Source organism: Coffea eugenioides, chromosome 2 (genome assembly GCF_003713205.1).
Source record: "Coffea eugenioides isolate CCC68of chromosome 2, Ceug_1.0, whole genome shotgun sequence".
In the NCBI taxonomy this organism is placed as follows: domain Eukaryota; kingdom Viridiplantae; phylum Streptophyta; class Magnoliopsida; order Gentianales; family Rubiaceae; genus Coffea; species Coffea eugenioides.
The window spans coordinates 6613626-6628637 of NC_040036.1; the positions used below are offsets into that span (position 1 = coordinate 6613626).

At 34.5% G+C, this 15012-nt stretch overlaps 1 protein-coding gene across 1 annotated transcript; it reads right to left on the reverse strand.

The window, feature by feature from the left end:
* Positions 1–6539: 6539 nt before the first annotated feature.
* Positions 6540–14071, reverse strand: LOC113753680 (putative ABC1 protein At2g40090). Its single transcript, XM_027297906.1, has 12 exons — positions 13759–14071; positions 12766–12920; positions 12521–12646; positions 12277–12372; positions 12089–12189; positions 11760–11796; positions 10384–10602; positions 9728–9839; positions 9173–9264; positions 8910–9083; positions 8092–8205; positions 6540–6888 (listed from the first exon to the last, which is right to left on the reverse strand). Exons 1-12 carry the CDS (start codon positions 13940–13942, stop codon positions 6688–6690), a joined length of 1611 nt encoding a protein of 536 aa, XP_027153707.1. The 5' UTR covers positions 13943–14071; the 3' UTR covers positions 6540–6687.
* Between the last annotated feature and the right edge of the window lie 941 nt (positions 14072–15012).

Genomic DNA, 15012 nt, shown 5'->3' on the forward strand with positions numbered 1-15012 from the left:
TATTATACATTTATATAAATTTTCATTATACATAATATATATTAATGTATATTTATAATTTACATTTATATTATGTATTATATATAATATAATATATTTATACATTTATATTAATATACATAATATTAATTTTACATTTATACATAATATTAATACATTTATATATTCATATTAATTATATTAATACATTTATACATAATATTAATATATATTTATAATATATTAATTTATACATTTATATATTATTCATTTATAATTTATACATTTAAAATAAAATACACTTATAAATATATTTAATTTATGTATTATATATAATATATATAATATAATACATTTATATATTTATATATTTTTTATAAATATAAAAATATATTTATCCATAAATATTTATAAATGTATTATAAATGATATCTTACGAAAGTCCTACGTACAAGAATTCTTCATCTATACCAATCTTATCTCCTCAAATTTTTTTATTGATTCTAAAAACTAAAAATTTTAATTAATTCTTCTACTAATTCTATATGAATCATTTTATATAGTAATTCTATATGAATTCTATAATTTTATATAAGCCAAGGTCGACACCACTATAGAACCATCACCACTAGTTAACTCTTTTTGTTGCACTTCAATAGTATAAAATTATAAATAAATTTAATACACTTTACATTAACTATTAATTAATATAACATAACAACAACAGATTCATGTATACAGAAAACATGTTTAATTAATATCATTTCATGACAGTATAATTTAACATGTAAATACATAAATAAGCTAAATGTTTAATTAACATAATATAAATAATGTAATTAATAACTAAAGTAATAATAGTTATAATACTAACCTGTACGAAAAGATTCGTAATCTGAAAAAATTTCGCCTTTGCTAACACCGCAATTGATTAGCACGGCGGCCTAACACCCCAATTGATTAGCACGGCGGCCTCACGTAACACGGCGATACCAACACCTTGTCCCTGATGTTAGCTCTCGGCTTTCACTTCAGCAGCGAATCTACTTTTCTATAAAAATAAATATTATTATCCACCAATCAATCTCAATTTTTAAAAATTAACTAATAACATTTCATTTATAATAATATAATTAATTTATACTATGCTGCACCAATTAACCTGATAATGAAGCTGCCTGTTCACACAATACTCTGTCTACTAGCTCTAAAAAATAATCGAACACTTTTTCTACTACTATCAATTGATCAAAAAAAGTTTCGGTCAACGAATTTTCAAGTCGCCAGCAAATCTGCCTAACCCGAGAAATCACTTGAGAGAGCAAAGATACTTTCAAGTCGCCAGCAAATCTGCCTAACCCGAGAGATGCTGCTTGAGAGAGAACTTTCTTCACAGATTCCGATTGCAAGAACAAAGAGCACCTGGTCTCTTAGTGCAAATTTGAGACTGAGAAGTGAGAGTGTTCGGAGAGTGAGTGAGAAATGAGAGTGAGCAGACGGAAATTTCGTGCCAAACCATTTTATATCGAATTGAATCAAATCTAGCCGTTCATTTGAACGGCTAGGATTTTTTTTGGAAAAATCTCATTGCGGCCGGATTGATTGGATACGTCCGCGGTACTCATCGACCAATAGATTCCCACGCTTTCAATAATTTACGTACTATTTTCAATTTTCACGTGGCCTTGCCGGCTTGGTCAGGCGCTGACAGTCAATGTCAGGCACCTGATGCCTTTTGACTGTCAGGCGCCTGACCAAGGCCTTTTTGACCCATCTGACTGCTTTTTTTAAAAAAAAAAAAAAAAAAACCTTGCGGCCGTGCCCAGTCAGCACGGCCGCTATAGTTTTAGAAAACAACCCTGTCAGACATACATTTGGCGGATTGTTTTTTTTTTAACCTATAATCTAAGAAATTAGCCACCCACATCTGTCTACGATTAATCATGTTCCAACCCAACATTATCTTTTTCATTTCCATAGGTTCCGAACTCGAAACCTCATAGTTAGAGATGCAAACCCCTTTTATTTGCACCAACATTCATTGGTGCCTGCCTACCCACATTTATGATATGAGGTCGCAAGGGAATAAACACGAAACAAACAACCTCGTTTCAACTAGTGAGACTCAAAAAAAAACGAATGTGTTACTTCAACTGATTCCGTCACAAGGCGTCGGGACTCCATTCCACAAAATGCCTCCAAAATGAACAACAAAGTGCACTTTTCAGTTCAAATTACCCCCACACATCTCTTTTCAACACATTCCTCCTCCCTCCCAAAACTTTAATGTATGCAAGATTATCTCTTTACTGATTTTTGTCTTTCCTAGCTAGATAGAGAATGGTGTTTTGTTCAATATTATGGTAGGTATTTTTTCCCCGAGTTTCATTTTAAAGTCACAAACCAGATAACAATTTCATTTCAAAAATTTTAATTTTGAAGAACCCGTTTGGCTCTAATGGAGTCTGTTGGGGTAAGCAACCACTTTTATTTGTTTTTATTACCCTAACTAATTGAAACGAGATCGTTTTGGCTTTGGTTATTCCTTGGCTACGTGGTTGTTGCTGGACCTCTTATTTAGCAATGTGAGAGGACTACTCCTGAACGAACGATTCTTCTAATGACTATTTGTGCCCCATATTGCATTTATGATGGTTAGTCGCAACAGTTACCTACCCCCCATTTCGCTTCTGGGCTAATTCCTTTGTTCATTGTTGGAAAAAAAATAGCAAGAATAATGTTTTAACATGGATTCTGGTATAAAACTATGCCTACTGCGCCGAAAATTTTTTTAAAAAAAATACTTGGCTACCGGGCTCAGCCAGTCAGAAATCCAACTAAACATTTTTCTAAAAAGTTGCCAGGTTGACAATAGAATATATTTTTTTAATGTTGGCCTGCTGGGAACTTTTCAAGAATGCTGTCGATCTGTAAGCCTAACAGCCTGCTTTTTTTAAAAAAAAAAAAAAAAAAACTCGAAGTAAACCAGCAACCTTTTTCGTAAATCATTTTTTATTTTATGTTCAAGTGTAAGAAAAATGTTTAGATCTGTTTGCTAAATCAATTATTTTTATTTTATTTTCAATCCTAAGAAAAAATTTTAGATAAAAAAAGTCACATCTCATTCAATTTATAAGAAGATGCATTCCCAAATAAAAGTGCTTAGTGTGCAACAATAAATGAATATTTAAAAATCTTTGAAAGATATTTGCTAAAATTATTATGTATGGGATTTGATTTTATATTTTTATAAAACATATAGAAATTTGACATTTACATAAATAAAACTAGGGGAAAAAGCCCGCGCCATGCGCACAGGAGTTTAGTACCTATAATTAAAGATAGTTAATAATTATTATTTAGTATTTTGTAGTATAAGAATTGAAGTATGACAATTTTATTATGTGATATTAAACAGAAAAATCATAAATTATATATTGAGTCAAAAAATATAATATGCAATGAAATATAATTATAAAATACGATTAATCACTTTGCGTCTAATCTAATAGAATAAAAGATCTACTTATATCTGCTCATGCATTTTAGGGATGTTAAATTTTGTCGTTTAGTTTGAATTTGATCTTGATATGAGGGCAATCTACCTCATTATCTTGTCATATAAGTGAGATTTGAAAAATTAGCATACTTGAAGAAATTATTGCTAGTAGAATTTCGGTTCTTGCAAGCCAAATTCTTGGATTTATATTGATTCCAAGGACATAGCATCATGAAAATTTCACATTGACAAATCAATCAATTATGATTTATTGTATGATTTAGGACATATAACAAAGCATCTCCTTCTTAATAGGGGTTACAATCACAAAACATCAGTTTTTCACCTAGTTGCAAAGATATACAATAACTAACACGCTAATCTAGATGAATAATTACCTCAAAAAAAGGACTAAAACATCTTAATCCACTCAATTCAAGAAAACAATTAAAAGTAATAAAGTACATACTTTAGATTTGCAGCCAAATAGTTTTAAGTAGATAGTTAAACATATTGGCAAATCAAATGAAGTAAAAAATTACCTAAATGGAATCATCAATAAAGTAGCAAATGATTTGAAAATTACCGTAACTAATAGTTAAAACAACAAAAGAAGTAGATGCAATCTATTAATGATAAAATTTATGATGACAAACTTATTCTAAACCACAAATAACAATTAACAAATGTGATCTCCTCCCTATCAAGCCTGTCTAACATGGGCAATTGAATTAAAACACTAAAAAAAGTTTTGCACATACAACTTGCAAGATTACAAATTTCTTACAACCAAAAAAGTAGATTAGCTAAAGAAAACATACCTATTGAGAAAGAGTTGCAAAATAGGAAAGAGTAGTTGCGAATATAGCAACATCTGAATTCAATAGACTACATGATTGTAATGGAACAAAGTTATAGGTAAATGAAATGAATTTGAATAGATGGGGGTTACTATGGTGATGGCCAAGAAACCAAACTTCTCTACTAATCAGAATTAATTGTGTCTTAACATCTATATATCATAAGTTTGCAAATAACTGTTGAGAAAGGCTTTAAGAAATTAAGACACTTGGATGTTAATACAATTAAATGATTAAAAGGATTTTTATGTAATTCCACTAAAACACAAGCTGAATTCAATTGTACCTAATATTTAATTGGATATCGAATATTGTCACATGTTAAAATTACCCATAGCTTTAAATGTCTGAGAGGACATTTAAGTAATTATAAAAAAAATCAAATCAGTTATAATGATTCATATTCAATATTCCAATTGCACTTCAAATACTATCATATTCCCAAAATAGCCACATCCTTGCGGTTGAAATCTTTGCCCTAAACTCATTCTTCTATAGTATAAGGATGTACAAATAATTTATTATTTGATAGTGGGTAGTTATAAGAATGGAGGTAGAAATAAATATGATAGTAACTAGTCATGCATGAAAGGTAATTATTAATCTAAGCTATAGTTTGACAAATATAACATTATTGTGCATTATAAAAATAGAAAGGCAAAAAATAGAAAAGAAGGAAAATTTGATAACGTGAAATGGTAAAATGGTGAAATTTAAAGGCTTTTGTATAAGTGACGGAATTGGAGATTGAGATGCGGAGGAAGAGGGGCAAAAAAGAACCAAGACAATGACAGGAGGAAATAAGGAGAGGGGCGGAGTAACCTTTGCTCAACGCCTACTTATATTGGCGAGGATTAAACCTTGGTGAAGATCTAGCCGTTAATCTCAATGGCTAGATTCCAATGCCATTAAAAAAAACAAAGCATCACTACGGAGCTGACGATAGGGGCAAAATTCTGCAAAAACAAATTGCTGCACAATTGCTCACAAATTTTGCAAAAATCTGCCCCATCACACTGATTGACGACTGACGAGAGAGTATCCCTCCGTTCTTGACCTTTTTTTTTTGTAATAATGACTACTAACATGACACAGCCCGGTAGCCATCATATTTTTTTTAATGAAAAAAGATCTAGCTAGTTGTCGGGCTTAGTTAGCCACCACTGATCTGGCTATATTATGGGAAGGGGAATCTAAAGAAATTAAAGGAGAATCCCGTGAGTCACCACTGATTCAGATAGATACCTATACATCCACGGGTGAAATTTTCAAGAAAACCTGAATATTAATAGAGTTTTTAAAACTCTCTTGGTAGCCAATTACTCTAGGAATGTTTAGTTTATTCTCATTGGACTTGCTTAGTCCTTTCTTCTTTTACTCCATTAAAATTTCTTATTTCCATTTTAAAGTATTGACTTGTCAAAATGAAATTTCGTAAATCAAGAAGTAAATTCAAGATCCAACCAGGCAAGGAAGTGTCAAGTTCGAATGCCTAACCAGTTCAGATCTAGAGGTAAGGTACTGCTGAGAGGACATGGACAAGGGCCTGAAGATGGCATGGGGACGCAACCAGTTTAGGTGGCATGGATTTGGTCACGGCACCACATTTCTTTCTCACCTAATTGATCCCACGGACTGTCCCTCGCATTTTGAATCCAAATATTTCTTTTTAAATTCCAAATTTAAAATGAAGCATTTTAGTCCTTATATTTTAAAAGTCATAGCTTCATTCGTTACCGATCTTTTTCTCCCCCTTCTCAAAACTGCGTGGACGCATCATATTATTAGCATTTGGATCATTGATTAAAAAGGACGCTTGGCAGCTTTCCTTCAATGACTTCGTATTGGAACTTCATGTCATCTTCTCAACTGTTGCTCGCTTCTTTTCGAGTAAAGAAGATGGCTAACTAACAGCATGCAATCGAGCCTTTCATTTTAATCATGCTTCAGAAAAGTGAAAACAAGAAGAACAACCACATTCTATTTTAAATTACCAGGATAAGTACAAGCTGGCACCGGTATACATTGAGATTGAATTTTGTTGAAAACAATAAAGTTTTAAAATACTATATTGATATTGCTGACTCAGCGAGCAAAAAATATGCGACCCCTTTCAAGGAACCTTACAACAAAACCGAATGCCCACTAATACAATGATGTATGGAATAATCAGCCAACTTAAGAAGAAAAATTAAGTCGAGTCAAAAACCGAAAAAACAAATTCATCTAGGTATTGACCAAAATTCTAATTTAAGTGAGAGAACTATGAAGCGGACTAGACAAAACAGAGGTACCGTGATAAGCCCTGAAGATATTTCTCCCAAATTCCATATTACAATTTAATATCTTTCACAAAGTCAAAGCTCTCCGCAATAGCAAAAGCCACAATGCCACATGCATTCCGAAGAGCCGAGCTTCTAAGAGAATCCTTTCCAACCAGACATCAATTCGAGACATAATTGACCTCTTTTGCCACAACTTAGATTCAATAACTGCTTCAGAGGAAACTCTTCCAATAATTAGAAATGATTCCAGGGAAGATCCTTGCATCTGTCCAAGAGCCATTTTGAATGGAAAAGCATAATCAGGCCCAAATATAGATGTCAGAGAGGAGTTCACTGTCAAAAAGAGTCTAATTCGAAGTAAAGGTGCTTCATGCCAAACGTAGAAAAGAACTAAAAAGAGAGAAACTGGAATTTTTTTTTTTTTTTACTGGGTAGATGGGGGAAATTGAGGTGTTGTCAAAACAATAAACCGGCCAAGCATGCGGAACAAAGGACGTTGGAAACCACAAAGCTACCGCTCATCAATCCTCCTAACTAAGGCCTTGTAATTAATGATGCCAATATCTACCTCTTAATAGATCATCCTTCCAAAGGAAAGAATGTTGACAAACCCCTTGAATAATCTACAAAAATTCCAACACTCTCTTCCCTTTTGTGGGATAACCAAGTTCCTTGAAGCTAATTATTTAATCTATACATCCACCATGGCGAAAAACCCACAGGGATACAGGCCAGGCCTTTGACAAGTTTCATTTAACAGCCATGTGAAAGCCAAAAAAGCCAGATATTGGGATACACAGATAAAAAGCTGACATAACTAGATGACATAAAAAATTTAGTCAACACTTAGTAAATTCTGAAGTTGAAAATTGGCAGTCATAAATCAAATTTGAACAATTGTTTTGCAATTCACAGCACATGTGAAGTAACGAGAAACACTTTGTCTGAAGATATAAATACTCAATGCCAAGATTAAGTCCATAAGCAATGCAAGGAATAGCCAATAAGCGGAAAATGAAAGCATAAAGAAATAAGAAGTCCAGAACTCACACTACATGATTGAAAATATATAAGAGCTGACATTATCATTCTTTGCACATGTTATAGTTGGCTTCACAGTGCTTGGATTTTCCCGTTGCTAAAACTTCTTTCATTATTAAAATCTTTTCCAGATCACTAAAGTTCTCCAAAGTGGCACTATTTTAACCATACGAGTATATGCAGCATAAGCTGAGTCAGAAACTAGAGATGAAATATACACAAACTTTTAAGACTTCAAACAGAATCTCTGTAAACTTAACAGCAGATTTGCATAGCTCATCATGAAGTATTCCTCTTGAGAAAATTTAAAGATATTGTAAACTAAAAGTCGTAACTTCAAACTAATCACAACATGCAGTGTTCATAGCAGAGATTCATTTAAAAATATATGAGACTTTTGAATTTGAACAGTTAAAAGTTCTCATACCAGCTCATTACTAACTGCTCGTAAGCAGTCGTTTGTTTTCAGCATCAAAAGAATAACACGAGGCAACCTCCTGAGGAGTTCTGTGATTTGAGGAAAATATTGTGAAGCATACATCTGCAAGAGAAATAGCTATGTTTATAAACTGCAGCGAGAATATGGCATCCTTGTCTGGATTAAAAATTAGGAATGCCAATATAAACCCAAGACAATGCACTCTTATTCTCTTTTAAAATGCTTGTTGTTAATCTTTTCCCGTGATTCCCATAATAAAATTTGCCTCAATGTGTATTGAACAGTACATGTTGTGTGTGTGTGTGAAAGAGAGAGAGAGAGAGAGAAAGAGAGCCTGCTACATCTTTGAGACAGCTAGTTACCTGAGGTATATAGATCTTAAGTAGCTAGTTAAAAATATAAAAGTTGAACTATTCACCATGCTTACCATTTTTCCTTTTTCCAGAAGCTGGAGGGGAGAACGTGAATGCTAAGGATCAAACCAAGTTCACAGATGAAGAAAATATAACTTTAAAAGCATAACCGACTGGGTAATTTCGAGTCCTCACTAAGGATAGAAGGTATCATCTTGAATCGAACAAAAACAATTATAAACAGGACATGTTGTTCAGGACTCCAGCTGAAGTATTTCAAACTTCCAGGCTTTGGCAAAATTATATAGATTGAAGAACACAAGAAAAAAATTTAATTAAACTTCATGAAAATCAACAACTTTAAATGTTGCAAAATAAAAATGCATAAATAACCCCGTAATTGGCAAACTACGTAAATAGCATATAATCCCGATTATCACCAAGTATTCTCACCTGCAGTTCAGAATGGTCGGTGCCGTGTACTACCAGATGATCAACAGCAGGGTCGATCACTCTGTTCCAAGGTCTCATTGTAAGTATCCCAGCAAATAATGCATAAAGGTCCTCTCCAGCACCCAATTTCACACTATTTTCCCTTATTGCTTTAGGATCAGAAAAAATCAACCCCTGTAATCACATTACCAGGTTCAAGTAAATGACAAATCAAACCAGCACAACCAGGACTACTATTAAAGTAGTTTGGAACTGCAACAAACCTTCCAGAGGGCAGCATAATTGATTCTTATAGAATCATCAAGATCCTTGTAGAGACCATGATCCAGCAACACCAACTGTGGCTTTTTCCTGCCTGCAAAGGAAAATTCAGGAGAATGGGAAGGATTATTAATGTAGTTGCAAAAGTCAATATACTACATATACATCTCAAGTACATTCGAATTTTGACAGCACGGAAAAACTTGAAAGCACAATAGGAATGTCTCTACACACAATCTGACCAGTGAGACAGACGTGAAAAAGAATGTATACAGTTTTAAATGTTGCATCCAATTCCCATTTACAGGATTGTTGATAATAGTAGAATGATAAAGTTAAAAAACTTTCAGAAGGCACACTTAGCTTCCTGCAATGTTACACTGCTACATTACAAAATAAAATGAACTCACAGATAATCCACCATGATAGCAGTAAAAGATTCAAATACGATCCCAAAATAGTAGAATGATAATATGCTCACAGAAAGGAAAATGATTTAAGGCACTTATAAGTCGGGAAGGAGAAAAGCAAGTAAAGTCCCTGCACAAGTGGCTCACCAAATATGCTCCCATTGCCAGATGGTAAAGGGCGAACTAGTACATTGGCAGCATGTGGATCACAATGTACAAAGCCATGCTTAAACATCATTTCAGCAAAAGCTTGACTAACCTGCAAAGGGTGAAATAAAGGTCTCGTGATGACAGCTCAAATGAAATAGCATCTTCTGTTCAAAAGTAATTAGATATCAAGAACTTCTCAAAACAGTGACATTTTTAGCTTTTAGAAGAAGTCAACTTTTTAACTTCTCAAAACAGTGTCATTTTTAACTTTTAGAAGATGCCAACGAAATTAGTTAGGGCACATACTTAGATAAAACTAGTAATATGAAGAAAAAAGAAGAGCCTGAACTTCATATAACTGTAGGCAAAAGGCAGCTAAACTCATAAATTGTCATAAGCATTTGATGCTAACAACTGATGTACTAGCATATTTGAGCATCCACTGGAAGGTGTTAAGATGCCAAAAGTGGCAGGAGATACACATGAATGGTTGCGTGAAGGAGCATGCAGAGACTGCAGATAGAGTTGTTTAAAAACCCCAACTTGTTAGTTGTTGTTGATGCCACAGAATCCAGACGAATGTTCCGTAATATCATATTCCTTTGCCTTTCTTTTGCAAAAAATAAAATGAAATGTGAAGACCAAGTGCTTACTAGCTTTGCAACATCCCTTGGCTGAATTCCAAGTCTTTGAATAGTCTTCAAATCATTTACTTGTGCACCATCAATGTATTCCATAGTTAATAATCTTGAGGTACTGAGATTCCAATCAACTCGAGGAGCATAGATATAGCGTGCAACTTGAGGCGATAGCTTCCTGAAGTTGTCCATACACTTTACACTGTTTTTGGCCTCAACCAAGAAATCCAGTTCCTGAGAGCCACCAACATAACTTGTCACGGAGATACAGAAATCTAAAGCTCATGTAGAAATAGACTGAGAATTGCAGACATTAATAATGAGGAAGAACATTATACTCTTATCAGATTTAAAGAGGCCAACAGTCAAGCAGAATGATGAGGCAGAAACCAAATGCAGACCCTGATTACGAGAGAATGACAGAGGACAGGTGAAAGATTTAACACTAGCCCAAACAAGAGAACCAAATTAAGGCACACTGATCCTTTCCTTTTTCTTCTGAGAGAAGTTCACATGAACTGAACTAAATGACCAGATATTTTGATTGCTTGAATCTTATCTACGATTTCCATGAGGGAAAAAGGAATTAATGGCTATTTAATTTTGCAAAAGTTCTGCACATCACACCCAATAAATGCTAAATCTAACACCTCCAGGCATCCTCAAATGCATCTCTGCTCTATAAAAAATGGCAAGCAGATCAGCTTAAAGTCTTCCATGAAAAACATATAAGTTAATTACCATATTGTCCACAACTAAATCTACTCCTGGCTGAGAAATACTCAAAGATTAGAATATCCATCCTTTTTTGAGGCATACAAAACCAATATATAGCATAAGTTTGACGCATTTCTTCTCTACATAAACATTTTATTCAGCCTCTAAGTAAAAGGTCAGCTTCAGGAAAGACCATATGTGCAACGGAATCTTTAGATTTTATTGCATGCTTCCTCGACATCAAACATGATAAAAGGAGCCTCTAAACAAGATAGGTTCATTGATGATGGCACCAAGGTTTTACAACAGACAGCCATACACCTAACCAACCAGGGCTCCATGATTACATATTTAGCACTGCTTGAGGCTTTCGAACTGCTAAAGAAACACCAGAAATCAACTTTATCCATAATAACAGCTGTAATTTGAAAACGTATTGATTTCAACAAAAAATGTTGACCAAGTTGCTATAACTGGGCCCAAGCAACAGTCAAGAGGCAGGTACTTGGTGGCCAAAAGAGACACTTGTAATGTATGCTAAAATCTGCAATTTAATGAATACCTTTTTAAACAGTGCCTGACACTGATCAAAGCAGAGACACTAACAAGAATGAGAAAATGGGGAAAGGGTAGCAATAATAGCATATAGATTTGACAAAATGTTAGCAACTAGCCTTTGGTAAAGATTCGCGTATTTCGTCGACCAACCACCTACATAAAAGTTGAGAAATTTTTCATAAGAAACAAGTATTGTTTCAAAATATCATTAAAGGTTTTAAAAACTTTAAATTTCACTTCAATTTAGTTGGTATGTAAAACACGTACTGCCATGTTTATGGTAACGCATATGTGCCAACGTAAGATGTGTATGAGAAGAGACACAGAGAAGCAACCATGCACATTTCATGGTTTATATATGCCAAGCATCATTACTTGTTAGAGAATTAACTTTCCATTTTTCATGAAACCAAGGTAAAAGAGAGCTTGGAGAAATTTTTTGAACCTGTAATCAAAAGAAGGAAACAACTGATGCAATGTGTTCACTATTAAGTCCACAGTTGCAGTGTCTGCCGCAGCAGTATCTGTCATGTGAGTATGCTGAACCTGGATCACATGTCTAATAGGTCAATGAGAGGAATGCTTAGTCATAACGTGTACGAGCAACTTTTTGTAAGATCATATGTCACAGACCTTGACAGCAACTTTTTGTCCATCACGTGTACGAGCAATATGAACTTGTGCAAGAGAAGCACTCGCTATAGGGACAGGATCAAATTCCTCAAAAATCTGTATACAAGAGTCTTCAACTCAGTTTTGAAGGTGAGGCAATTAAGCTCTTGATAGCTTAACTTACACTAATAATCTGTTTCATCCTTATACAGGTTAAGCTAGAAATTTTATGATGTTGGAGATACTAGAAAGGACAAGGACATACTTCTTCAGGAGTACCTCCAAGCTCTTTCTTGACAACCTCGCACACTTGATCATATGTAGAAACTGGGCATTTATTTAACATGGACTCCCTCATTATATGAACATACTCTTCAGGTACTAAATACTCCTAAATAAGGGAAAAAATTTAGGTCCTGAAGAAAGAACATAACGGACACTAAAATTATATAAAAAGGTACAAACTGATTCCCCACAATCTCCTAAAAGGAACTCATCAGAGTGACATACCAATTGACTAATATGTTGTCCAAGCTTGATATATACTCCACCATTCCTAAAACAAAGTTCTTGAAGTCTACGAGCACCCCTGATGTGAACTTCATGTTTAACTCTTGTCCATTCAGGGCTACCCTCTGGTAATCCCCAGAGCGAATATTTGTAATCTAAAACAAAGATAACAAAATGGAACTCCATTCATTACATAGAAAACTTTTCAAATTTACAACACACTGTAGTCAACTTAAGAGTCACTACAAATTGGACATTACTTATGAAATGTGACAACATAGCTTACGACTTCAAGGCAATGCATTATGCATCAATAACTAATTTGTTCACCTTAAAAAGAAATAGATTCTATAAATGAAGTCCAAAGCGAAGCAAGCCATACAGGATTCTGAGTCATCTATCCACATAAAGGTAAAAGTAATCATCATATAAAGGTAAAATTAACTAAATACTTTAAAAAACCAAGAAATTCCAAAAAAATCATGCTAACTGGTTCAAGTGATTTCTTTTCCATCGCAAACAGAATTGTTTCACCAAAAGTTACTTATACCATGGTCCTGGAGGCAGTGAAATAAAAGAAGATTCCGCATGTTTTTCCCTTATCACGATGCATTGGTAATTAGCCATCCACCCAGGACTATTCATCTCCCTAACCTGGAGTAAATAGCTTTTTGTAAAAAAGCTGAACCCTAGAAATCTTCACCAACCACTAGTTTCCATAATGCCAAATCCATATCTCCATCCCAACCGTTTTATATTTCATCTGCATTACTATTAACATCAAGGGGTTCATTCATACAACAGTTCCCCGAGTTAAGGCTTAGGAATTGAGACAAATTTAGTACCGCACAAAATCACAAATTCACCTCACCTCTAGATATTCATAGCATCTAGCTTCATTTTAAAGCAATGACTCGGAGGAATGCACAGAAATAAGCTTAAAATGCGAGCAAAAAGTTAAGGCGGTGCTTATGATATAAGAAAGGTACATACCAAAAGCTACAGTGGCGGCGGAGACGGAATCGCGTAATAAGCGGATGGGGACGGCGGTGGAGAGCTTGAATGCGCTCGCTGGATCATCGGAGCTCATAATCAAAGCCGCACCGGCTCCGCCTCCCGCGGCTGTGGCCGCCAGCAACAGTTTCGCTCTGGCGCGCCACACCGATCTCGCCGCCATGTTTTGGCCTTCCTTTTTAATTTTTTCCCCCTTGTCCCCGCCTTTTGATTGGCTTCGGGTTTCTATTTAGAACTCCGAGACAACGGGGTGGACAGAAGCGAAACTTCCTCTATTATCCACATATCTTCTGACCGCCCCGCTATTTTTATGCATTTTTACCTTGTGGAAGTGTTTTTCTTTTTCTTTTTCTTGATCTTGGTTCATCTTAAAAATAAGAGAGGGGGGGAGGGATTTCACAAAAATTGGCTATAGAGAGACGCATAAACGACCCTTGGAATTATAGCGACTGTTGCTTATCCAGACAATGCCTATGCGCTACTAATCACTCTTTTTTTTTTTTTTCCGCATTAACCGTTCTAAATCTGTTTTATTTTGTCTTTGTTTTCTTCAACTTTTTAAATCACAATTACGTATGGAAGTTCGCAATAAACAACTCAAAACTTTTTTGTCTCATGCGGAGTGAGCTGAAAGGCTTCTATATTGTCATCATCGAAATGTGGAACTCAAGGTAAGGAACCTAAAAGGGATGATTTAAAAAACCTCCTATAAAGTTTCGATCAGTATCACTTGGTACGCATAAATTTTTTAAATTCTCACTGATCTCTCCCAATTCGAATTTCTTGTGGCGTGCATGTTCAGCCTCTGAGGGAAAAAGCAACATTAAAAACTTTTTTTAAGTGGAGAGAACATATTTTAATTCCAAATTTATCTTCTTTCTTTTTTCATGTCTCGCGTATTAATTCAATACCAAAATCCATAATAAAATAAGTAGTAGTTAGCTACATGAACTTCACTTCCAAGTTCCATGGATGGCATCGCCATGTGTTAGCTTGGTTCGCTGTAGAACACCTCCGCAATACGTCCTGTCTTTGCACTCCGAAGTCAGTTCAGAATTCGGATGTCCAACTCTGAGAGGCGATTCAGGCGAACGATACAGTAATTCGAGACGTAAAAACTTATGATCAAGAAGATAATCAATTCCACTAGACACACATATCTAACCGCCCTTTTTTTAATTTAAATATATGTAAATTTATTAAGAATTCCAATTGATTGTTCCTAAGGTTTTT